The sequence below is a fragment of the Mobula hypostoma genome, chromosome 7, assembly GCF_963921235.1.
Source record: "Mobula hypostoma chromosome 7, sMobHyp1.1, whole genome shotgun sequence".
Taxonomy (NCBI): domain Eukaryota; kingdom Metazoa; phylum Chordata; class Chondrichthyes; order Myliobatiformes; family Myliobatidae; genus Mobula; species Mobula hypostoma.
In genome coordinates, this window is record NC_086103.1 from 146,544,002 (window position 1) to 146,569,090 (window position 25,089).

General features: G+C 39.9%; 1 protein-coding gene across 4 annotated transcripts in view; it reads left to right on the forward strand.

The window, feature by feature from the left end:
* Positions 1 to 25,089, forward strand: part of wasf3b (WASP family member 3b) — a 109,065-nt gene that overhangs the window by 50,426 nt on the left and 33,550 nt on the right. For all 4 annotated transcript variants that reach the window (XM_063052884.1, XM_063052887.1, XM_063052888.1 and 1 more), the window contains 3 exons: positions 13,041 to 13,175; positions 15,598 to 15,751; positions 20,693 to 20,810. In XM_063052884.1, the coding sequence (XP_062908954.1) occupies positions 13,041 to 13,175; positions 15,598 to 15,751; positions 20,693 to 20,810 (407 nt within the window). The remainder of the gene's footprint in view (positions 1 to 13,040; positions 13,176 to 15,597; positions 15,752 to 20,692; positions 20,811 to 25,089) is intronic.

Genomic DNA, 25,089 nt, shown 5'->3' on the forward strand with positions numbered 1-25,089 from the left:
TGAAACTTGGAGCGGAAGGGATGTAGTAAAGAGCTAGGAAGTTGATTGGTGAAACAGACAGAAGGCCATGGAAGGAAGAAGAAAAACCATCCATGGCTGTCTCCACTTTCGGGATAAGGCCACACTTGGGTTGGAGGAACAACACCTTGTATTCCGTTTGGGTAGCCTCCAACCTGATGGCATGAACATTGATTTCTCAAACTTCCAGGAATGCCTCCACCCCCCACGCCCCCCCTTCACCATTTCCCATCCACTTTCCCTCTCTCATGTTATCTCCTTGCCTGCCCATATCCTCCCTCTGGTGCTCCTCCTACTTTTCTGGGCTGTCCACTTCTGGTGTAAGCCATGTTGCTTGCCTATTGTTAATTTTCACGTTGTAAATCTTGCGGCTGGTCAGTCCTGTGTCACTCACATCATTATCAGATTTTTCATCAACAATATGCAGATTAGTGCTCTTTTAGAAACTGCAACTTGACTTTTTATCTTTTTCTCTTCTCTGCGTAGTCCATTTATTTTTGTCTGCCCAACATGCTCTGTGTGGGTGACCTACTTTGTTACATTTTCTGCAAGTTTTGTCTTTAAATCTGCATTGCTGTTGCATATGTGAGCCCTTGCCACAACGGTAACAGAATTTATTTGTCCAGGCAGGTTTCTGTTTAGACATTGCAATTTTGTTCACACTCACTTCCATTTCTGTCTGTAACTCAATTGTGTCTCTGTCTGCTGTTTCCATTCATTCAGCAATCTCAACTTCTCTTTCAAATGTAACTTGTGCTTCATGTAGGACCTTTTTTTGAATGCTTTCTTGTAAGATTCCACAAGCTAAATGATCTTAGTGCATCACTAATCCCATTACCCAACTGACAATGCTCAGACAATCTCTACAATTCAGCCACGTTTGCTGAAATGAGCTTCCCTTCCTTTTGATTCTGCTTATGAAACCTAAAGTGTTCTGCAATCAACAATGGCTTTGGTTGTAAATGTTCCTGCACTACTTTTACGATATCAGCAAGCTCATTTTGGCTGGTTTGGTTGAAACAACAAAACTTCTGAGCAGATTCCCTGCCTTTTAAATCCAATGCACTCCACAAAATTGGTACTTATTTCTCACTGGCTATTCCATTTGCTTTAAGATACTGCTCAATCCATTCAGTATATATAATTCAGTTATCTGTTGTGTAATCAAGCACATAAATCTTTCTGACGTAGCCAACCATTTCTGCTCTTTTTTAAATAATTATTGTCACCCGATACTCCTTGTTTATGACCGAGTGAATTTTTCCCATTTTCTCCCTTTTTTTTAACGTGTCTATTTCTGCACTTGCTGCCTGCTTTTTAACTGACCTGTTCCTTGCTGTGCTTCCACAGATCGTTAGCTGTCTGGGTTTTTTAAAAAATACCTCATTTCCACTGTTATGCTTTGTATCTCCAAAGCATAAAACTAATTTTTGCTGGTGGGGGAAGGGGGGATCGTTGCTTGCTGCTGCTTACGTGCGGGAGGGAGGGGAGCTAGGGGGGACTTTGGGGTTCTAACATGCAACTGTCATTCATTCTTTGAGGGCACTCCTGTTTTTTTGTGGATGGTTGTGAAGTAAATGCATTTCTTTGACATTAAATGTACCTTTGAATCCTAATCAGAAGGAAAACAAGGGAGTCTGAAGCGTGATTCTAACTCTGTGTTTTATTTTAAGCGACCTTAAAGTAGCATCATAACGTGCGCAATTCAAATATTTTTAAAAAAACCATAATGATTTATATAATCAACAAAGTATGCTTAATCAAACAATATATTTACAAGATTACTCAAATATTACAAAAATATTAAATACACAATAGGCCTGTACTTTGCTGTACTGTACTATTCTAATTAATGCTTCAGCTTGAATTCTCCATAGGTGTTTTAGGCCATACTTTTTAGGCTGTTCCACACCCAGGCTTTGTGTGATTTATTGTCATTTATTATATATACTTGTGTTTTATGTGGTATACAGATCCATATGGTAATTTTGATCAGTACTTTTTATATTAATTGATACTGGATCAGAATGAATCACTACTGTTGGATACTGGATTAAGGTCTTGTAACTCCATAGATAATATTTGTTGCAGGAACAATAAAAATGATCTGAAATTGTGGGAAGCAGGGCTTTTGGAATGCAGGTCAGTGGCTAATTGAATGATGAGCCACTTGATCCTCCTTGTTTTTTTTACCATAATACCAAAGGCCAAAGACCAATGATTTAAAATGGGAGTGAGACAGAAATAGCAAGAGACAGGAAACGCAGGGTTACCTTCTCCTTCAGCTTCTCATCAAGATATATAGTAGATTCTGGTTAATTGGGACACTTTGGGACTGGTACATTTTGGCTCATTTAAATAGTTGTCCCAATTAGCTGAAGTTTCATGGAAATAGTTTAAAAGGTATAAAACAAAACAAACTACCATTTAACTGAGTAACAAATGATGTATTTAAATGAAATACAAAATAAATTAAAACAATACCAAAAACTACTATAGTACTATAAAACTGTATTAGTTCCTAATAGTTACCGATGAAGAAATTCATCTGCTGTGTTTTTTTGATTGACTGTAAATGAACAAAATCAACGCAGATACCTAGTGCAGATAATGGACTGCCTTCATACCATGCTTTACATGATTGCATCCTCCAAATCTTCATTCTCATTGTAACAGTCAAGATGATTGTTGATACCTTCGTAACTCCTAACTTGTTGAAGTAGTGAAGTTGCTTCATTTTCACTCCTGCCCATTTCTGGCATCTCCAAGCCTTGTTGCTTGAAACCCTAGTGAGCAACAGGGTTCCAAATTGTGTTTCTACTGATTTCTCACCAACTATCACTGACAAAAATCACCGCTTTTTGAACACAAACACACACTACTGATGCTATTTAAAAATTGCTTGTTCTGAGCACGAGGTAGTGTATAACAGCCATGCAAATACATGTGACGGACGCTAGTTAGAAACTGTTCGGCAACAGACTCCTGCCCCAATTAAATGGCATAGTATCCTAAATAAACAAAGGTAATCCTGGCTATTTTCTTGATTTAGTTTTTGTTCTTTAAGAGTTGTCCCAAATAAATGGCTGTCTTGATTAACCAATGGCCCAGTTAACCAGAATTCACTGTATAAATACTTGAGTGGTAGTGGTAGACAATTATCATAACTTTAAATCCTGAACTGTGTCTATCATATAAACATGACTGTATAAGGTATTTGGTTTTGATACACAGGTTACTCAGCAGAATGGCACTAAATGAATTTAGTGATATGATCCTAGAGGGTATCTTTTCACTGAATGTTAAAACATTTTAAAGATTATTTCATTTATTCTCAGTTGTTCCAAGTTGTAGACTATTTGGAACAATTGAGAATAAACTTGAAACCATTTTTAAAATGCCTTTAAGTATTAAAAACGTGACAGGATTATTTATTTATATAAAACTAAAATCATAAATGAAATCATAAATGCAATATTTGCAACATTGAATTGATATCCAATCTTGCTTATGGGGATACGTGTATTCTGTTCAAAATGCGAAATTGTGGTGGACTTCTGGCATCCCACAACACAACTGGAATTTTACCTACACTACTTTTCAATTCCTATCCTCTCCATGTTTGCTAATAGTGCTGCATAGTGATGGTGGTCAGTCAGAGCTTGGAATTGCAAAGGATTTTTTGCTACCATTATTTCCTAGTGCTGCTATATGAAAGTTAATACTATCAAGGTAAAATTGTGATAAATACTGGAAATAATGCAGTGGTATTCTTAATGTCCAACTGGCACCCGAGTTTTACCTTGCTTGGTCTTAAATAAAGGCTTCAATGAAATTCATATTTTCAACTTTCTATCCACTCTGCTCATTTTAAGGTTTCTTATACAATCTAATGTCAGTTTTGTTTTGGGGTGGGCTTTTTTGGTAAAATTACATTATTTCAGAGGCTTGCTGTTGTAAAGTTATTAATTAAGATGAGTAATAATTCTTTTCTGCTACTGACATCCTTGTTTTAAAATTACATATTGAATCAACTAAAGTCAGGAATACAATCTGTTTGAAAGTTTTTAAATGTGATTAACCGATAAATAGATAATTCACTTCAATATATCTACAGTAGAAAATAGTTCAGTTCAGCAAAGAAAACTTGTTTTCAAGTTTTTGTTTACTTACAAGTTTGTTTATATTTAATACTGAAACAATTCTACAATTTGATCTTCATCTCGTTTCTCATCTTCTGTTCCTCAATTATGTGTTACAATTACACTATAGTTTTTTATTACTTAATTCTATTTATAATTTTGTTTATTTTATGTAAACTTCTGGTGATGTTTTGATGTTTTTAACTTAATTTTCTTCATCTCTCATTTCCCTTTGTTTCTGTCAAGTAGAAATAATTCTAATTGCATGAACCAAAATACCTATTTCCCTTTTCAGCTTGCCCTACATTTTTTAAAAAAGAAATTATTTTCAATTCTTTGACAAAGTTCTAAATAAGGTTGAAAGAGTACAGAGAAAATTCAGAAGGATGTTGCCAGGACTGGAGGACATGAGTTATAAGGAAAAATTGAATAGGTTGGGACTTTATTCCTTGGAATGTAGAAGCTTGAGGGGAGATTTGATAGAGGTATACAAATCATGAGGGGTATAGATAGGGTAAATGTGAGCAGACTTTTTCACACTGAGGTTTGATGGAACTACAACTAGATGTCATGGGTTAAGTGTGAAAGATAAAATATTTAAGGGGAACATGAGGGGAAACTTCACTCAGAGGGCCGTGAGAGTTGTCAGCGCAAATGGTGCATACGAATTCAATTTCAACATTTAAGAGAAGTTTGGATAGGTAAATAGATGGAGAGCTATGGTCCCGGTGCATGTCGATTGGAGTAGGCAGATTAAATGGTTTGGCATGGACTAGATGGGCCAAAGGGCCTGTTTCTGTGCTGTATTTTTCTATTTCTCTATGACAGTATTTTCTTGCATTGTTAAAATGTTCAAAGTAAAAACTATTATCAGAGTATATACCTGTCACCATGTACAACGATGAGGTTCTTTTCCTGTGGGCATGTAGATGTAAGTAAATAGCAATAATTAATGAGCATGAAAGAACAATATAAAAGTGTCCTTAAACGAGTGTAGTTATCCCCTTTTGTTCATAAGCCTGATGGTTGAGGGGTAGTAACTGCTCTTGAATCTGGTGGTATGTCCAAAGGCACTTACATCTTCTACCTGGGTGGCAGCAGCGAGAAAAGAGCATGGCTTGGATGGTGAAGGTCTTTGATGACTGATGCTGCTTTTCTACGGTAACATTTCATGTAGCTGTGTTCAATGGTTTGGAAGGTTTTACCATGATGTACTGGGCCGAATCCACTACCTACTGTAGGGTTTTCTGCTCAAAGGCACTGGTGTTCCCATACCAGGCAGCACACTTTCCACCACACATCTATAGAAGTTTGCCAAGGTTTTTGATGACATGCCAAATCTCCACAGACTCCTAAGGAAGTAGAGGCACTGTCGTGCTATCTTTGCAATTCTATTTATATGATGGGTCCAGGACAGGTCCTCTGAGATAGTGACACCCAGGAATTTAAAGTTACTGACCCTCTCCATCTCTGACCTTCCAATGATTACTGGCTTATGGACTTCTGATTTTCCTCTTCTGAAGTCTGCAATCAGTTCCTTGGTATCTAACATTGAGTGAGAGGTTGTTGTTATTACACCATTCAGCCAAATTTTCATTCTTTCTCCTGTATGCTGATTCATCACACCCTTTGATACAGCCCACAGCAGTGGTGTCATCAGCAAACTGTATATGGTGTAGCAGCTGTACTTAGCCACACAGTCATAGGTGTAAAGCAAGTAGAGCAGGGGGCTAAGTACACAGCCCTGCGGTGCTCCTGTGCTGATGGAGATTGTGGAGGAGATGTTTTTGCCAATCCGAACTGACAAGTGAGGACATCCAAGGTCCAATTGCACAAGGGGGTATTGAGGCCCAGGACTTGAGGGTTAATGATTAACTTTGAGGGGATGATAGTGTTAAATGCTAAGCTGTAATCAATAAAGAGCATCTTGATGTATGCATCTTTGCTGTCCAGATATTCCAGGGTTGTGTGAAGAGCCAACGAGATAGCATCTGGTAGGTGAATTGGAGTGGATCCAAGTTGCCTTTCAGACAGGAGCTGATATGCTTTAACACCAACGTCACGAAACTCTTCATCACTATGGATATAAGTGCCACTGGGTGATAGTCATCGAGGCAGGTTACCATGCTCTTCTTGGGGATTGGTATGATTGAAGCCTCCTTGAAGCAGGTTGGTACCACACACAGCTGGAGTGAGAAGTTGAAGATATCCGTGAATAGATGTGAAAGGATTTAAATTGAAACTTTGCAGCTTTCTGTTTTCAAATTCTGGAATCTTGGCCAACAGGCTTGCTTGTTCCGCCTACCAACAACCAATTGACAGATATCGCAGTAGCCACAGCTCTACACACCGTCCTTACACATCTGGAGAAGAAGGATGCTTATGTGAGAATGCTGTTCTTAGACTACAGTTCAGCATTCAACACCATAATTCCCTTCAGGCTGAACAGGAAGCTCAGAGTCTTTGGCCTTTACCCTGCCTGGTGTAGCTGGTACTTGGACTTCCTGTCAGTTTGCCGGCAGGTGGTAAGAGTGGGCTCCCTCACCTCTGCCCCTCTGACTCTCAACACAAGTGCTCCTCAGGGCTGTGTCCTAAGCCCCCCTCCTTTACTTTCTGTATACCCATGACTATGTCGCCACCCACAGCTCCAATCCACTAATTAAATTTGCTTTTGACACTACACTGATTGACCTAATCTCAAATAATAATATGGCAGCCTACAGAGAAGAAGTCATCACTCTGACACAGTGGTGTCAAGAAAACAGCCTCTCTCTCAATGTCACAAAAACAACGGAGCTGGTTGTGGACTACAGGAGGAATGGAGACATGCCCTATTGACATGAGTGGATCTGGGGTTGACAGGGTGAACAGCTTGAAGTTCCTCGGCATAAACATCACCGAGGATCTCACGTGGTCTGTACATACCAGCTGTGTGGTGAGAAAGGCACAATAGTGCCTCTTTCACCTCAGACGGTTGAAAAAGTTTGGTATATGCCCCCAAATCCTAAGAACTTTCTACAGGGGCACAAATGACAGCATCCTGACTGGCTGGATCACTGCCTGGTATTGGACCTCAATCGCAGGGCTCTGCAGAGAGTGGTGCAGACAGCCCAGCACATCTGTAGATGTGAATTTCCCACTATTCAGGACATTTACAAAGACAGGTATGTAAAAAGGGTCCGAAGGATCATTGTGGACCTGAGTCACCCCAACCACAAACTGTTCCAGCTGCTACCATCCGGGAAACGTTACTGTGGCATAAAAGCCGGGAGACAACAGGCTCCGGGACAGCTTCTCCAACCAGGCCATCAGACTGATTAATTCATGCTGACAGAACTGTATTCTGTTATATTGACTGTCCTATTGTACATACTATTTATTATACATTACTATGAATTGCACATTGCACATTTAGATGGAGATGTAAAGATTTTTACTCAGGTGTATGAAGGATCTAAGTAATAAAGCCAATTCAATTCAAATATAATCACTGTATTCAAATTCTTTAGTGATATAAATAACATCAGATATGCTGATGACATTGTACTAATAGCTGGCTCAGAAACAAAACTTCAAGAACTACTCACTATAGTGGCAGCAGAAAGTAATCGCAGAGGCCTCTCAATCAACACCAAGAAGACAGAAAGCATGGTCATCTCCAGAAGGACAAACATCCCACAATGTGTGATCAAGATCAGAAATATAAGTCAACAAATTCAGATATCTTGGCAGCCTAATAACAAGTAATGGCAGGTGTGACACAGATATCAAATACAGAATAGCAATGGCGAAAGAAGCATTCCAAAAAATGAAGACCATATTAACGGACAGAAAGATGAGCACATACACTAAAAACAGAATACTGCAGTGCTACATTTATTTTATCCTGACTTATGGAAGTGAATGCTGGACCATTCCTCCAGCAATGGAAAAGAGACTAGAAGCAGCTGAATTATGGTTCTACAGGAGAATGTTAAAAATATCATGGACCACACACACATCAAATGAAGAAGTTTTCAGAAGAGCCCAAGCAGTTCGATCACTCATACCAACAATAAGAGAAAGGCAGCTCAGATTCCTAGGACACATCATGCGGAAAGATGAACTAGAAAAACTCATACTCTCTGGAAAGATTGAGGGGAGAAAACCTAGAGGAAGACCTCGGCTTATGTACATCAAAAGCATAGCCAGGTGGCTACACATCAAGGAAATGGAAGTCATCCAAAAAATGAGGGATAGATCTATATAGAAAACCACGGTCACCAACGTCCGCATCGGATATGGAACCTAGACAGACAGTGTGTTTCTTGTTCATCTTTATTGATTAATGAAAAAATCATTAATTATACCTGAATTCCCAATTAGTAGTGTGATTGGCAATATTGGATTTGTTAATATGCATACAGTATAAATATCAGCCCTCTTTGTGAGATTATGTATGTAGATTAAATTTTCACAGAGGATCACATTCTTATCAACTCTACCCCCACCCTCATAGATCCTTCCAATCATTGACACAATATTGAATAATCTTCTCACTGTTTTTTGAGATAATAGAAATATTACTTGCTGGATACTATTTAATCTATTCCTTGACATGTCACGTTAGACTACGACTTATTGCTTTAGTCTACGTTGTCAATTACCCTGGAAAATTGAGAGTGACACAGCAGAGGAACAGGGTATTTGGCTCACCAAGTTTACAATAATCACCAAGCAACTATTTACAGTATGGAACAATCTTCCCCTGCTTGAGAGTCTCCCTGGTTCCTTAAGCCAGGCAGGTAGATAAACTGCGGTCCTGGCACAGTTGCAGTTTGAAGGTGGTTATTGTTCGCCAACATGTTGCAGTGCACAAGGAGCTGATGTAAAAAGACCGTACTTCTCAGTGTTCTCACAAAAGGTAGATTCAAATATTGATTGAGATTCTGACTTCTAATAAGTTGCTTCTAACTACTAGTGAATAAATGAAATGTACAAACAATATAAAATGGCCAATCTGATGATGAAAGCTAATTGCTTAACAACATGATAATAAGTAATCAACAATAGCTGTGAACTTACAAGTAAGCAGTGAGATCTGGTAATGAGAAATAAAATAACAAACCACATCAGGAAGGACATAATATGGAATAATCAATTTATTTCAACATCATAGAAATATTGCTTGTGGAATGTAATAGATCCAAAGTAATTTAAAGTTATTTCACGTTTAAGGAGTTTTAATGTGAGGGCTTTTTGCTTGATTGCGTTTGGTTGTTGGGGGGGGGAATGCCTTTTTTTATTTGGACTTACTGTTTCTTAAATTTTCTCAGATGATTAATCAACATTTACAGTGCTTGTGACTGCTGTTGTTACAATATCAATCAGCTGATTAGACAGACTAATTACTTTGTACAACACACATCTACAGATCTGGCCTATTTTTAATATCTTTCCTCTTTTCATTTTAATCGGAGGATTGATATATCATTGCCACTTTTTGGTAGTTCTACATTATGTGAAGCTTGTGTCAGCGTTGCTTGGAAAAAGAAAATCCTTGAACAGATTATATAAGATTAAAAGACACTGGAAGGATTTAGACTGGTTAATTTAACTCTAGGGTTGTGTTTTACCATGAAAATTTTCAGAGAAATATGTTCATATAGGTTGAGTACCCCTTATCCAAAATGCTTGGGGCTGTTTTGGATTTTGGAGTATATAATGAAATAGCTTGGGGTCATCTTTATTTTCAACTCTGAAATAGTGTGTCACTGGTAAGCAGTCTTTGTCTTACACTTGTTCATCACATATATGTACATAACAGTGTCAATTATTCCATACCATTGATATAATGAAAATATAATGAGTGCAAAGTAACAAAAGCAGCAACATGAGAATACCTGAATCAGCTGTCAAACAACAAACAATGGCAGGCTTTCAGTCTCCACCTACAATGTCATGTTTTGATTAAAAGGTTACAGTACACTATTTGTATTTTACTTTTTTATGTTTTATGTAAGGTATAAGTCAATCTGCATTGTAGATTTCTTCTGGTGCTGGATTTTCGTGATCAGCCGACAATTAAAAAAATTAATACCATGCCTTTTCTTAAATGTCTTAACCAGCCTGCTGAATCTTCACAATTACCTTCAATTTTCAGTTTATTGTCATTGCTCTGTGTGTGTGTTATGATCAGCATACCGTTCAGCGGCATATGTTCACTTTGACACTGACATGATATGTGATTGAGAGCTTCGTTTTTTGTTTGATGCAGTTTTTCTATTTTTCATTATTTTCTGTTTGTTATGTATGTGAGGTTACTTCTCAGAACTGTCTGTGATGCGTAGAGACATGTACATCCCCTGGGAACCATCCCAGCAGCTTGTGGAATTTTCCATTTGTGATAAAATGTCAACGCTCAAAAAAATTCAGATTTTGTAGTTTTTCGGATTTTGAAATTTCAGATAAGGGATACTCAACCTGTATGAGATTATACAGGTATGTATGCTTAATGTGGATAATATGTTCAGTGCTTTGTGCTTTCAAATTTCTGCCTCTTTCAAATCTGACATAAAATTGGAGGATCCGGCATCACTGGAAATCAGTGGAGATACTCAAACCACCTCGACAGCCTCCAACAATGATTCCATGCTCAAAGTCACTTAGATCATATTTCTTCCCCCTTCTGATGTTTGGTCTGAACAACAACTGAACCTCTTGACCATGTCTGCATGCTTTTACGCATTGAGTTGGTGCCACCTGTTGGCTGATTAGATATTTGCGTTAACGAACAGAAGTATAGATGTACCTCATAAACTGGCCACTGAGTGCATGTTAATTCATTAATCTCATCTTCAGGAATTCCTATTTTGAGCTTGCATTGATTGCTGCAAATTCCTTTAGAATTTTAGACTTATTTCAGCATAACTTCCTTTGGTTTCACAAATTCCATTTTAATTCTATTTAAAGTTCAAAGTTTAAGGTAACTTTATTATCAAAGTACATATATGTCACCATATCCAACCCTGTGGTTCATTTTCTTGTGGGCATATTCAATTAATCCAATACAGTATCGATAATAGAATCAATGAAGACTGCACCAACAGGGCAGGCAAACAGTGTGCAAAAGACAACAAACTGTGCAAATACAGAAAGAAAAAAATAATAGTAATCAATAAATCTTAAGAATGTGAAATGAAGAGTCCTTGAAAGTGAGTCCATTGGTTGTGGGGACAGTTCAGTGATGCGGCAAGTGAAGTTATCCCCTCTGGTTCAGGAACCTGATGGTTGAGGGGTAGTAACTGTTTCGGAACTGGATGGTGTGAGTCCTGAGGGTCATGTACCTTCTTCCTGATGGCAGCAGCGAGAAGAGAGCATGACTTGGGTGGTATAAAGGTGTAAAGTCTACAGTGAAATTTGTTGAAATTTCAACAAGATTCATCATTTTCCCTGAGTAATATCCCATGGGATAAAAGAAAAGAACATTTTTTTTTCATATTTTTATATGGAGCACTTTTTCAAAGCATTTGATATGAAATGTGTTTCAGACTAATGCATGGCAGAGCAATATTTTGTCCTCCTGGTTATATTCAAATACAGTTATTTCCCCCTTATAGCTGTTCCATCAGCAGCCAAGGTCTTAAGCTCTGAACTTCTTCCTAAGGGCCTCAAATCTTGTTTACCTGATTTTTAAGCACTCCTTAAAACCAAGATGTGAACAACCATGGGTAATCTGGCCTTAAGTAATTTGATGCCAAATTTTGATTTCTTTAATATTTTTATGAACTCTTTTAAGATAATTTGCTGCACTAAGTATGCTGTATAAATACAAGTTGTTATTTTTGTTAACAAGCCTGATGTGTGTATCATAATAGTAACTAGTGTTAAGCTTGGAGTATAAAATCTAATTTCAGTTTTTGGCATTTATTTTAACTGTTGAATAACTGATACTGTAATTCTGCTCATTGCATGAATACTTTGGCATTTTCTCTGTTATAAAATTAAGATATAAAATTCCACAGAAATTTGCTGCACATATTTAATGATAAGTGAGAAATAATGTTGAAAATATTTCATCAAACCAGCTTTTTGGTAGCATATTGAAAGGGAACTAAAGTATTCATAAAATATATATTCGCTCCATCCACCACAACAGACATGATTTACTGTTGTCCATTCATTTTAATTCTGCTTCCCATTCTCATTCCAAAATGTCAACCCATGGCTTCCTCAGCTGCTTCAATGAAGCCACACTCAATCTGGAGCAGCAGCAGCTCATATTCAGTCTGGGTATCCTCTAACTTGACGGCATGAACTTCCAGTAATTCTTCCCACCCCACCCTTTTTCCATTCCCCATTCTGGCTCCCCTCTTACCTCTTCACTTCCCCTCACCTGCCCAACAGCTCCCTCTAGTTTCCCTCTTCCATCCCCTGGCCCACTCAGTTCTCCTGTCAGATCCCTTCTTTTTCATCCCTTTACCTGTTTCATCTATCACCTCCCAGCTTCTCACTTCAACCTCTTCCCCAGCCACCTACCTTTACTTCACCTGGCTTCACCTATCATCTGCCAGCTTGTACTCCTTTCTCTTCCTTCACCATCTTATTCTGGCTTCTTCCACCTTACTTTCCAGTCCTGATGAAGGATCTTAGACCAAAATGTTGATTGTTTATTCCCCTTCATAGATGCTGCCTGATCTGCTGAGTTTCTTCCGCATTTTGTGTGTTGTTCTTAAAATATATATAATATTCAATTTAATATGAATTTGTATATTACTGTTCCTTGTTATCTTTGTGATGTAATAGTTAGATTGCGTCTAATTCAGATTTTGATTTTAGTACTGGGAAAATATTGAAGATTGAGCTTCTTTTAAAATTATTCTGTACCTTAAACTTATTCAGGCAAACATGCGGAAGATATATTTGGTGAACTGTTTAATGAAGCCAATAACTTCCATATTCGAGCAAACTCTCTTCAAGATAGAATTGATCGTTTGGCTGTCAAAGTTACACAGCTGGACTCAACAGTGGAGGAAGGTAAGTAGCTACTCTGTGTGCTGAAATTGGGTTAATTATTATGTTACTTTGTTATGTGGGCACGTGGCCAAGTGGTTAAGGCGTTCGTCTAGTGAGCTGAAGGTCACTAGTTGGAGCCTCAGCTGTGGCTGTGACAGCGTGTTTGTGTCCTTGAGCAAGGCACTTAGTGCTCTAGTGTCTGTGCGAGGCGTGGCGCCCCACACAGACTTCCAATCTGTGCCTTGTAAGGCATGAAAATGCCCAACGCAGGCCTCTCATGGTCTGACTCCATGTTCCCTCCCCTCCCTACCTTAAGAACTGATTTATTTTCCCATTAGTTTACTTGAAAATATGTATGTTTTTCTGCTTATATTTTAAATAATGATTATTAAATGTCTAAGTTACAATACAGAAAGAAAACAGATTCATGCAAATTAATGATGCACAGCTTTCTGGTACCATGAAATTGAAAGCTAATCCATCTAAATCTTTCCTAAAACATATAATTCTTTTCTTTAAAAGAGAACATTAAATTTAATTTAGTCAAACTTTAAATTATAAGTAGATGTGAATTGAAGAGTAAAACAATATAATTATCCAATTTAATTTGTTTTAAACAGGCTGAAAAAATTGTCTACTACATTGGTTCATTTTCCATTAAAATTAGACCATAAACAAAAATCAGGAGTATATAGAATGATTCGTGAGGTCTGTGATTCTTGTTCCAGGTTCCACCTAGTTTCTATTGCATAATATGTAGCGGGGCTGAACATAGCACTGGTGTCCATCATCTGCCACTTTTGAGATCTTTATTTGTCTTGGAATGAGCCATGCAGTCCATAAGACAATTCTGCAATAGTAGCCTTTCAGAGTGCCTGTGAGTCTTATTTTCACGCATCTTAAAAGGGACATCCTTGAACCTAGCACTCGGAACCTGATATGGTAGGCCCTTTGTAAGTTATTTATTTATCTATCTCTCCTTTGTGACCTGCCCAACCCAAAAGCTTATAGCCTATAAACCCCACTAGCACCTACTAAATCCTTGCCTATTCTACCCACAGATTCTCTTATTCCCAACAATTATCCAATCCTCCCTCCCCAGTCAGCAAATACTGATAGCTGCCTCTCCACACCCCAACATCTGAGTCTCTTGTTCCCATGATTTCCCTACACCTCAAGCTTTGGGTCTCATTGTCCTGCATAAAAATACATTTGGTCTTAACTTTGCTACTTACTGTCTCTTGGATTAGGTATAGTATAGAGTGCTTATGTGACCTATGCTGAATTCATTATAGTGTAAAGGAAAACTATTAGTTTCAGAGATGCTTGTGGTATTACATTAGGAGTGAAACCTTACAGCATGTTACACAGGTAAATTGTGCATTTACAGTTCAGAAGAGACACAAGTAAAAAAATCAGCTTTGATCAGAAGCGCTAAGTTATTGCTGTAGTATTGAAACTCATTGTTTTGTTGTCCAGTTATCTAAGTCATTGAAACTAAGCATCAACAGCAGAATTCAGAGGATACTATATTACCTGTGTAACATGCTGTAAGGTTTCACTGCTAATGTAATGGCCTCTGTGTAATGTTTCACTGCTAAGGCTAAGGTAATGGTTTCTCTGTAGCAGCAATGTTTGGGTTATGATTAGAGATAACAGGGCATGTTAGCCAATGAGCGGGGTGTTGTTTCTTGTGGGTCTGGGAGAAGGGATTTCACGGTCTTTTGTCGGGGAGAGATGAAGAGAGAGGACGTGAATGGAGAGAGTTGGTAGACCACCGAACAGAGTGGACTGAGGAGCGAGAGTCCGAGGGTTGGCTATGCTTGGAGGAGGACGACGGGAACAAATGGCTGACTCTGTGAGCTCCAACATTTGTGCATTAGACAGTTTCAGGAGAATGGGCCCTTTTTTTGTTTCATTATTAACCATATAGTCAAATTAAGAATTATAAAGCTCAATCACTTAATCGCATATTATGTACTATTTGTTATTTCATGGTACTGATTTGTAACGAGGGACACATTGCACAGCATCCACCCAAACGAGATTTCTTAAGTTTGGCTGGGCCAGGGGCTATCACCCCTTAGATTAAGCCACTAGCCAAACCAAGGGTTGCACCTGTAATGTTAGTGATCAAAGAAGATTTTTCCCCAGATACCGCCTTAAGGAATTGTGTATTATGTTGGAACATAGGAATTGGTAAAAGGCCAGTGGAAGAATAATGATAAAAATAGAAGATTGTGAAGTTAAAATCCTTTGAATCTGGTTTCTTATTGCAATAAATCAATTTTTAAAAATGTATTGCTGAAATTGATATATCTATATCTAATATATATACATTTTGAAAACTTATAAGGTTTTATTTAGTATGCCAATGATTACTGTACTATGCAAGAAATAATCTTAAAGAGAATACAGGATTTTAACATGAAATGTTATGCAGTTTCCTTGCAGGATATTAACATGAGGAAAGCTTTCAAGAGCTCTACAATGCAAGACCAACAAGTTGTTTCAAAGGGTTCAACTCCAAACCCGGTGTTGGAAATGTATAATAAGAGTGATAAGCCACCGCCACTGAACATTCTGTCACAGTACAGGTATAGATATAATCAGAAAGCTGATATATCTTCTTTTTGGAGCTTGGAATATCTTCTCCCTGCTACCATGCTTTCAACTGATTTCAATTCTCTGTTGCCTTGTAGTTTTGACATGTATCCTAGATCCCCATTGTCCTTGGATTGCTTTCTATTTGTTCCTTGTTGTAACACCAAGGCTGCTCTCTTGGCTGCATCAATATCAATCTGAGGCACACCCACTGGAGGAGGTGGAATTCCAGTCAGCTCAAATGTATCTAGCAAATTGTTATCTTCAGTCAAGACTCTCTCACGCTCAAATATCTGAATGAGCACATCTGGCTTGTGTCAGAGTAGGTGGTGAATGTCTGTGTTTGCTTTTGTTGGGATGGTGGTGTTGCGTTTGGTCAAAATGGTCTTCACATTACCAGCTATCTCAAAGCCCAAGGATAGAGGAATGACATCCAGTAACAAGATCCTGTACATTTTCTGACATATCACCAGCCAATTTAGCAGCCTTCGTGTTATAGTATTAAAATTGGAAGCCGAGCAGAATGCTATGCATCTCACTGTATTTATTGCTGTTGCTGTCCTTAAATGATATCAGTCAACCACTGCACTGCTGAAAGTGTACGTGGTACAAACAGTTCAGCATGTAAGAGAGTTAATACAATGGAGAATGCTTGCCACCCTGCTTCACTGCATAAACTCATATGGATGAGGTTGTCTAGAAGAGACAACTGCTCAATGCCAGGGAGTGAGTACGAAGATGAAAAAGGTGTAACAAGAGGTACAAGAATAGCAAGAGAACTCACTTCCAGTCTCCCTGCACCTGCGAGTAATGTGTGCAGAATTTCATGAATTGAGCATCGCAAACGTTGATCAGAAAACGTTAGTGATGTACATTAGGAAAGGCAAAGAGCATATGTAGACTCAATTCAAAGGGTTAAAGAGGTTGGTGACCCATCTCCTCCCAGAGAATAAGGTCACAAATAATTTCTTTCCTAGAGAGATTGGGATATGATGTACTTAAGGGGAACTTAACTGGGGACTGTGATCTTCTACAAATGGAAATGCTTGCCCCACAGTCTGGCCTGCCTTTGGAAAGGTATTAAGGAGTTCAGGTAAATCCACCTCCAACCTCTTGCAGGATTTTCTGTTAAGACAAAATACACATCATAAACACGAGATTCTATAAACCCACTAGCACCTCCACCCTCTTGCAACAACACACACACAAAATGCAGGAGGAACTCTGCAAGTCAGGTGGCATCTGTGGAGCGGAATATACAACAGAGATTTTAGGCCGAGATCCTTCATCAAGACTGGAAAGAAAGGGGGCCAAAGCTAGAATAAAAAGGTGGGAGGAGGGAAGGAGTACAAGCTGCCACGGGACAGTTGAGACCAGGTGAGGGGTAAGGTGGATGTTATGGGGTGGGGGGTGGGAATGAAGTAAGAAGCTGAAAGGAAATAGGTGGAAAAGACTAAAGAAGGAATTTAAAGGGAAGAACAGTGGACCCTTGAAGAAAGAGAAAGAGGAAGGAAGTGATGAGCAGGTGAGGAGAAGTGTAAGAGGATAACTAGAAAAGGGAATTGAAAAAGAGAAAAGGGGGGAGATTGTGAAGAAAGGAGGAGAAGATGGCGGCACGACGGCAGCGTGCACGGCCTCTCCAGTGAATGATATCTGTTATCTGTCAAGTAGGGGACCGTGCACAATTCTGATTTGATGGAGACAGACGTGAGAGTGCGGAGGAACATCTGGAAAACTTCTGAAATGCCCGCTTCGCTGCCACTGCTACTGTGTGGTAACCGGAATCTCCGGAGCAGAAGGCCCTGAAACCCTCGGCTTTGCTTGTTTCAGCGCCTGGGGCGAGGTCGAAGGCGCTTGGCAAAGGATGGCGCTCGGGAGGCTGTATTGGAGGGCTGGTCAGAGGCTCGAAGTTTTTGGACAGATGGACTCAGTGTCGGTTGTGGTCGGCTGCTTCCAAGGCATCGGCAAGTTGACGGTGCCTGGAGGTTTATGGCAGGGAGTTTCTCCCTTTTGCCGCCTGCTATCGGGGACTCGACTCGGGACTTTGAGACTTTTTTTTACTGTGCCCATGGTTTGTTCTTCATCAAATTATGGTATTGTTTTGCACTGCTGTAACTATATGTTATAATTATGTGGTTCTGCCAGTGTTAGTCTTTGGTTTGACCTGTTTTCTGTGATATCACTCCGGAGAAACATTGTATCATTTCTTAATGCATGTGTGGGGGAACATGTTGCATCCTTTTTAGGGCGGTTAGTCCACCTTTGGACCCCACCTGGCACTCAGCTCCCACCTGTGGCTCCCCGTAGCTGTTTGCATGTGACAGCGGCCACACCCGGGGCAACGGCTTCGACAAGCCAGCTAAACCAGGTGAGGGTAGCCGACGGGTCTCAAACCCTCAGTGAGATAGGGAGTTGTCTATCCCAGCATGTGAAGACAGACTCCGGCGGATTGAGCGGACGAGACCAATGGAAGGTCCAATGGTCAAGGTGGCGGTCTCTACAAGCGTCGTGGAACGTGTAGAGCAGGACAAGACACAGAAGACGTCATAGTCATTCACTGCGCCTAGTCCCATCTCCAGCCATCCAGACTCTGTCTTGCCACTGGATCCAGATGGGAATTGGGAAGAGAGAGTGAAGCTGATGCTGCGCAACTCTCCCTCACTTAAATCCAAATCACGCGCTAGTCTCGACACCATTATCTTGAGGTCCTCATTGACGTCAACGATGGACGAACAACATGCATTTCTAAATGACAATAAAAGAGGACTGAGTGTTCTCATAATCTAATCTAAATCTAAAAAAATTACTGGAAGGTAGAGAAATCAATGTTCATCTTCCTCAAGTTGGAGGCTACCCAGATGGAATATGAGGTGTTGCTCCTCCAACCTGAGTTTGGCCTCATCATGGTGGTAGAGGAAGCCATTGGGCCAGGGACAGACATATCAAAATGGGAATGGGATGTCAAATTGAAATGAATAGCCAACGGAAGATCTTGCTTTTTGCAGTGGACAGACCGAAGATATGCACCAAAGTAGTTGCCCCAATCTGCTTCATGTCTCGTGAGTGGGGAGAGGAGACAGATATGCTTAGTGATAGGATCTCATTGGAGATGTTAGAAGTTACAGTAAATGATGTTTTTGGATCTATACATTGAATGCTGAATATAGACAGTATTCATAATTAAAGCCGAGAGGCCTTGAATTTTCGGAATCAAAATCAGGCTTCTTATCACTCACATATGTTGTGAAATTTGTTGTTTTGCAGCAGCAGTACAGTGCAAAACTTAATAAACACTATAAGTTACAGAAATAAATAATGCAAAAGATGAATAATGAGGTAGTGTTCATGGATTTATGGAATGTTCGGAAATCTGATGGCAAAGGGCAAGAAGCTGTTCTTAAGACATAGTGTGGGTCTTCAGGCTCCTGTAATTCCTCCCCAACGGTAGAAGGCCAAGATGTCTCGGAAGATGAGGGTCCTTAATGATGGATGCTGCTTTCTTGAGGCACTGCCTTTTGAAGCTGCCCTCAGTGATAGGGATAGTAGTGTCCACGATGGAACTAGCTGAATCTACAACCCTCTGTTGTATTGATCAATAGACCAATTGTTTGGATCAAATTACCTTGCCTGGTGCCTCAAGGTTGGGTGTGTCTGCATCCATGCCATTCCCTGCCCCGGCACTCCTTCTCTGCTACCTGTCCCACACCCCTCCCGCAGTGTTCCACCCTTGCCATTCAGGACATTCCTTACTCCCATCAGATTTACAAACTCTCTCTTCGCTCCATGTTGACAAATACAGTACCTAAGCACAGTACTGTATGTTCTCATAATTTACTTCTCTGATAACAAATTGCTCATGATTGAATCCTGCACCTTTACAGCAATACAAGTAGCATCACAGTGGAAATACAGGAGACTGCAGATGCTGGAATCTGGAACAACAAACTTCTGTGGGAATTCTGCAGGCCGTGCAGCGTTTGTGGGAGGAAAGAAATTGTTGATGTTTCAGGTTGAAACCTGTGTCAGGGCCCTCCACTTTCACTCCTGATGCAGGTCTTGGCACAAAATACCAACAGTTTCTTTCCTCCCACAGATGTTGCATGACTTGCTGAGTTCTAGCACATTATTTGTTGCCCCGCATAGCATGACAGTATCGTTGCTCTGAGGATGATTCAGAGAATGAAAGGGTTATCATATATGGAACGTTTGATGGCTCTGGATCTGTACTCGCTGGAATTTAGAAGGATTTGGGAGGGGGGTGGAGTTCTCATTCAAACATTTCAATATTGAAAGGCCTAGACAAAGTAGATGTGGAAAGGATGTTTCCTATGACGGGGGAGTCTAGGACAAGAGGCACAACCTCAAGATAGAGGGGCGTCTATTTTAAAGCAGGGATGGATAAATTTCTTCAACCAGAGGGTGGTGAATTTGTGAAATTTGTTGCCACAGGCAGCTGTGGAGGCCAGGTTGCTGGGTATACTTAAGGCAGAGTTTGATAGGTTCTTGATTGGAAATGGCATAAACTGTTATGGGGAGAAGGCCGGGGAGTGGGGCTGAGGAGAGGGAAAAAAGATCAGCTGTAATTGAATGGCAGAGCAGACTCAATGGGGCAAATGGCCTATTTCTGATCCTATGTCTTATGGTATAATGTGCTAAGAAATTATCACAAATGTAGCTGCTGAGGACAAATCTATTTGTTTTCTTTTCTATCTTGTTGAATCATCTGGAATGTTTAGCTGATTAAGGCAGGGAATACTGTTCAAAGTAATGAAGTAATGCTTGTCTACTGTTCAGATCCATTGTGGTGTGTCCTTTAATGAAATTTTAAACAGCAGTCATAGACAATCATCTATGTTAATGACAAACTTCAGGACAAAATTTACTCCTCTGTACTGTTAATAAGGAAGAGCTTAAATGATTTTTTTTAATTGCAGAGATGACAAAAAGGATGGGCTTAAATTTTATACGGATCCATCTTATTTCTTTGACTTATGGAAAGAGAAGATGCTACAGGATACTGAAGATAAGAGGAAAGAGAAAAGAAGACAGAAGGTACAAGATATGGCAAGGGGTGGTGGATTTTTAGAACTGCAATATGCCCAATATGCCCCAGAAATACCATGCACTGTCTTTCTATGGTAAAACATCACAAAGTAATTTGATTAAGGTCCTTAAAAATAAATTAACCTGGAATTAACTTGCTGCATTGCTAAATTTGGATATACTTTTATCTTAACCCAAGCCAATGCTAACTGTTAAAAATAGACTACTTTTCTGCTCAGTGTTGCAAATTAATTCTATTCCATGGTTTTAATGCTTTGCACATTAAAATACATGCAGGCTGCTTTTCAAAGAAGGAGACCTAAATGTAGCATTTTTGATTGCACATCTAAGAAAATGCTTTTAAGCATTTTGACTTTTGATCAAGCAATTCTAGTAATATTATAATGGCCTCACTTTAGCATCTTATTATTGATGCTTCACTGCATATGTCATGAAGCTCGCACCTTTGATGTTTCACTAAGTTTTGTCAACTTCTGTGATCATCAGAAAGAATCAGCTATTTTATGCACTTGGAGACTAGTCATTGACAGAGCCTAGAAAAGACTAGTCATTGTCTTTAGAATAGTATTTGGTTGCAGTGAATCAGAGTCAGAATCAGGTTTGGTATTCACTGAAATTTGTTCGTTTGCAGCAGCCGTACATTGCAGTACATAATTATTACAAAAAACTATAAATTAACAATAAGAAATATACAGTATGGTACTTAAATAAGTAGTGTGAAAAGAGAGCAAAAATTCAGAAAAATATAATGAGGTAGTATACATGGGTTCATAGTCCATTCAGAAACCTGATGGCAGCTGTTCCTAATACGTTGAGTGTGTGTCTTCAGGCTCCTGTACCTCATCATTGATGGAAGCAATGAGAAGAGGGCATGACCTAAGGGATGGGATTCCTTAAAGATAGATGCCTCCAGTTTGAGGCATTGCTTTTTGAAGATGTCTGCACACTGGGAGGCCTGTGCCCACAGTGGAGATGGTGGAGTTTGCAACTTTCTGCAGCTTTTTCTGATCCTGTGCAGTGGCCCCTCCATACCAGTTAGAATGTTCTCCACGATACATCTGTAGAAATTTTCCAGACTCTTTGGTGATACTCGAAGTCATTTCAAACTTCTAATGAAATATACTGTAGTTGCTGTTGTGCCTTCTTTATAATTGTATCAATATCAAAAACACAAAATAATCTGCAGATGCTAGGGTCAAAGTAACACTCACAACGCGCTGGAGGAACTCAGCAGGTCAGGCAGCATCCGTGGAAACGATGAATCAACGTTTCGGGCCGGAACATTGACTCATTGTTTCCACGGATGCTGCCCGACCTGCTGAGTTCCTCCAGTGTGTTGTGAGAATTGTATCAATATGTTGGGCCCAGGATGGATCTTCAGAGATGTTCACGCCCAGGAATTTGAAACTGCTCAACCTTTCCACTGTTAATCCCTTGAGGAGGGCTGGTGTATGTTTCCTCAACTTTCCCTTCCTGAAGTACAAAATCAATTCCTTGGTCTTACTGACGTTGAGTACAAGGTTGTTGTTGTGACACCATTCAACTTGCTGATCCGTCTCATTCCTCTATGCCTCCAGGTCACCATCTGAAATTCTGCCAATACTAGTTGTGTCATCAGCAAATTTATAGATGGTGTTTGAGCTGTGCCTAGCTCACACGGTCATGGGCATAGAGAGAGTAGAGCAGTGGGCTAAGTGCACATCGTTGAGGTACACCAGTGTTGATTGCCAGCGAGGAGGAGATGTTATTTCTGATCTGCACTGACTATGGTCTCCCGGTGAAGAAGTCAGGGGTCTAGTTACAGACGGAGGTATGGTGGCCAGGTTTTGGAGCTTGTTGATTAGAACTGAGGGTATGATAGCCTTAAACACTGAGCTGTAATCAATTATTGCTGTATTGCTGTTGTCCTGGTGATCCAATGCTGAGTGGGGAGCCAGTGAGATTGCATCTCACTAGACCTGTTGTGGCAATAGGCAAATTGTAGCAGGTCTTGGTCCTTGATTTAGGCAGCAGAAGTTGATCCTGGCCATGACCAACCTCTCAAAGCACTTTATCACAGCAGATGTTAGTGCAACTGAGTGATAGTCGTTGAGGCAGCTTACCCTGCTCTTCTTGGGCACTGGTATGATAATCGTTCTTTTGACTGCAGTAGTGAGAGATTGAAGAAGTCCTTGATCACTCTTGCCAGTTGGTTGCCATGGGTTTTCAGTGCCCTACCAGCTACACTATCAGGGCCTGATGCCTTGTGAGTGTTCACCCTCTTGAAAGGTGTTCTGACCTCGGCCTCTGAGACAGAGATCACAGGATCATCAGATGCTGCTGGGATTTGCACAAGTGTAGTATTATTCTCCTATCAAAGCATGCATAAAAGGTATTGAGCTCATCTGGGAGTGAAACATCAAAGCCATTTATGATATTAGGTTTCACCTTGTAGGAAGCAATGGCCTGCAAACCCTGCCTGAGCTAAAGTGCATCCAATTCTACCTCTACCTTGGCAGATGAAACAGATGACACTTGACCACTAGATGTTGCAATTGGGTGAATAGGATTGAGACAGAACCACCACGTCTGTGCACCATGATGAGTTAATAATAAAGCATACCTCACCTCTACCTTTAAAAGACTCACTCATCCTGTCTTTGTGGATGATAGTGAAAAGATTGGTCTGCAGCTGTGTCTGAAATATTAGGGGTGAGCCATGTTTCCATGAAGCAAAATAGACAGCAGTCTCTGGTACGGCAGACTTGCTCTGAGACCTTCAATTTTATTTTCCAGAGATTGTACATTTGCCAGTAGCATCGTCAGGAGTAGAGTCTAAGGCCTCGGCATTTCAATCATACTTGCAGACTGGCTTGTGTTCCATGCTTCCATTTTCTTAAAGAGGAACTACTCTTATAACCCAATTCTGTAGTCCGGGATCTGCCGATTTTCACTATCAATAGATTTTTTAAATGTCTTAAAATTCTGTTGCTTACTGAATTGTAAACATTTGAGAGGAGAGTTGTAGCTCTCAGCTGCATCTGGAAACCTATGATTCTAAGTACTAAAATATTTGCAAAATTCAAAGACAAAATTTCACAATTATGGAAAACCCTTTTTAAAAGAATTTACTAAACTAAAATAGGCTAATAATCATAATTGGAACTTACTGGCTTGGCATTCATGTTAATGGAATGAATTTGAGCTAATCAATAGAGAAATATTCATTATTAATAAGACAAGGTGGAATAAATTAAATAGTCACAGGCCAGGTTGTTTAATTTCGTAGGAAGACAGGTTATTGGAATCAATTCTGAGGGATAGAATACATATTAATCAAGGAAAGTTAGATTTGTCACAGGAAGGTTAAGTGTGATTAAACTGACAGAATTTTTTGAAGACGTAACAAGGAGTGTGTTTTAAGTAGTATAAACAGAATTCATAAGAAATTCTGCAGATACTGGAAATCCAGAGCAACACACACATAGTGCTGGAGGAATTCAGCAGATCAGACAGCGTCTATGGAAATGAATATTGTGGGCTCAGATCCTTCTTCAGGACTGGAAAGGAAGGGAGAAGATGCCAGAATAAAAAGATGGGGGAGGTGAAGGAGGATAGCTAGAAGGTGATAGGTGAAGCTAGGTGGGTGGGTAAGGTAAAGGGCTGGAGAAGAAGGAATCTGATAGGAGAGGAGAATGGACCATGGGAGAAAGGGAAGAAGGAGGGGCACCAGGGAAATATAATAGGCAAATCGCCATTCATCAGGTTGGAGGCTACCTCGATGGAATATGAGGTATTGTTTCTCCAACCTGAAAGTGTCCTCATTGTGTTTTCCCTTCTTCCATTATTGATGTTACCCTCACCTGCATCTCCTTCGTTAACCAGACATCCACACTCACTCCATCTTCCCGCTGTTTTAACAGAGATAGAGTTTCTCTCATTCTTATGTACCACCCCATGACCACTGGATTCAACACATCATTTTTTGCAAATTCTGTCATCTTCAGCAGGATCCTCGCACCAAACTCATCTTTAGTTACCCCTCCACTCTCTGCTTTCTGCAGTAATCTCTCTCTCTGTGACTCCTTTGTCCACTTGTCCCTTTCCATTAATTTCCCTCCTGTCACATATCCCTGCAAGTGACAGAAATGCTACACCTGTCCATTGGCCTCCTCTCTTACCTCCATTCAGAGCCAAACAGTTCTTCCAGATGAGGTAACATTTCACCTTCGAATCTGTTGGGCTCGTCTACTGTTTCCAGTACACCTGATGCAGCTTGGTGAGACCC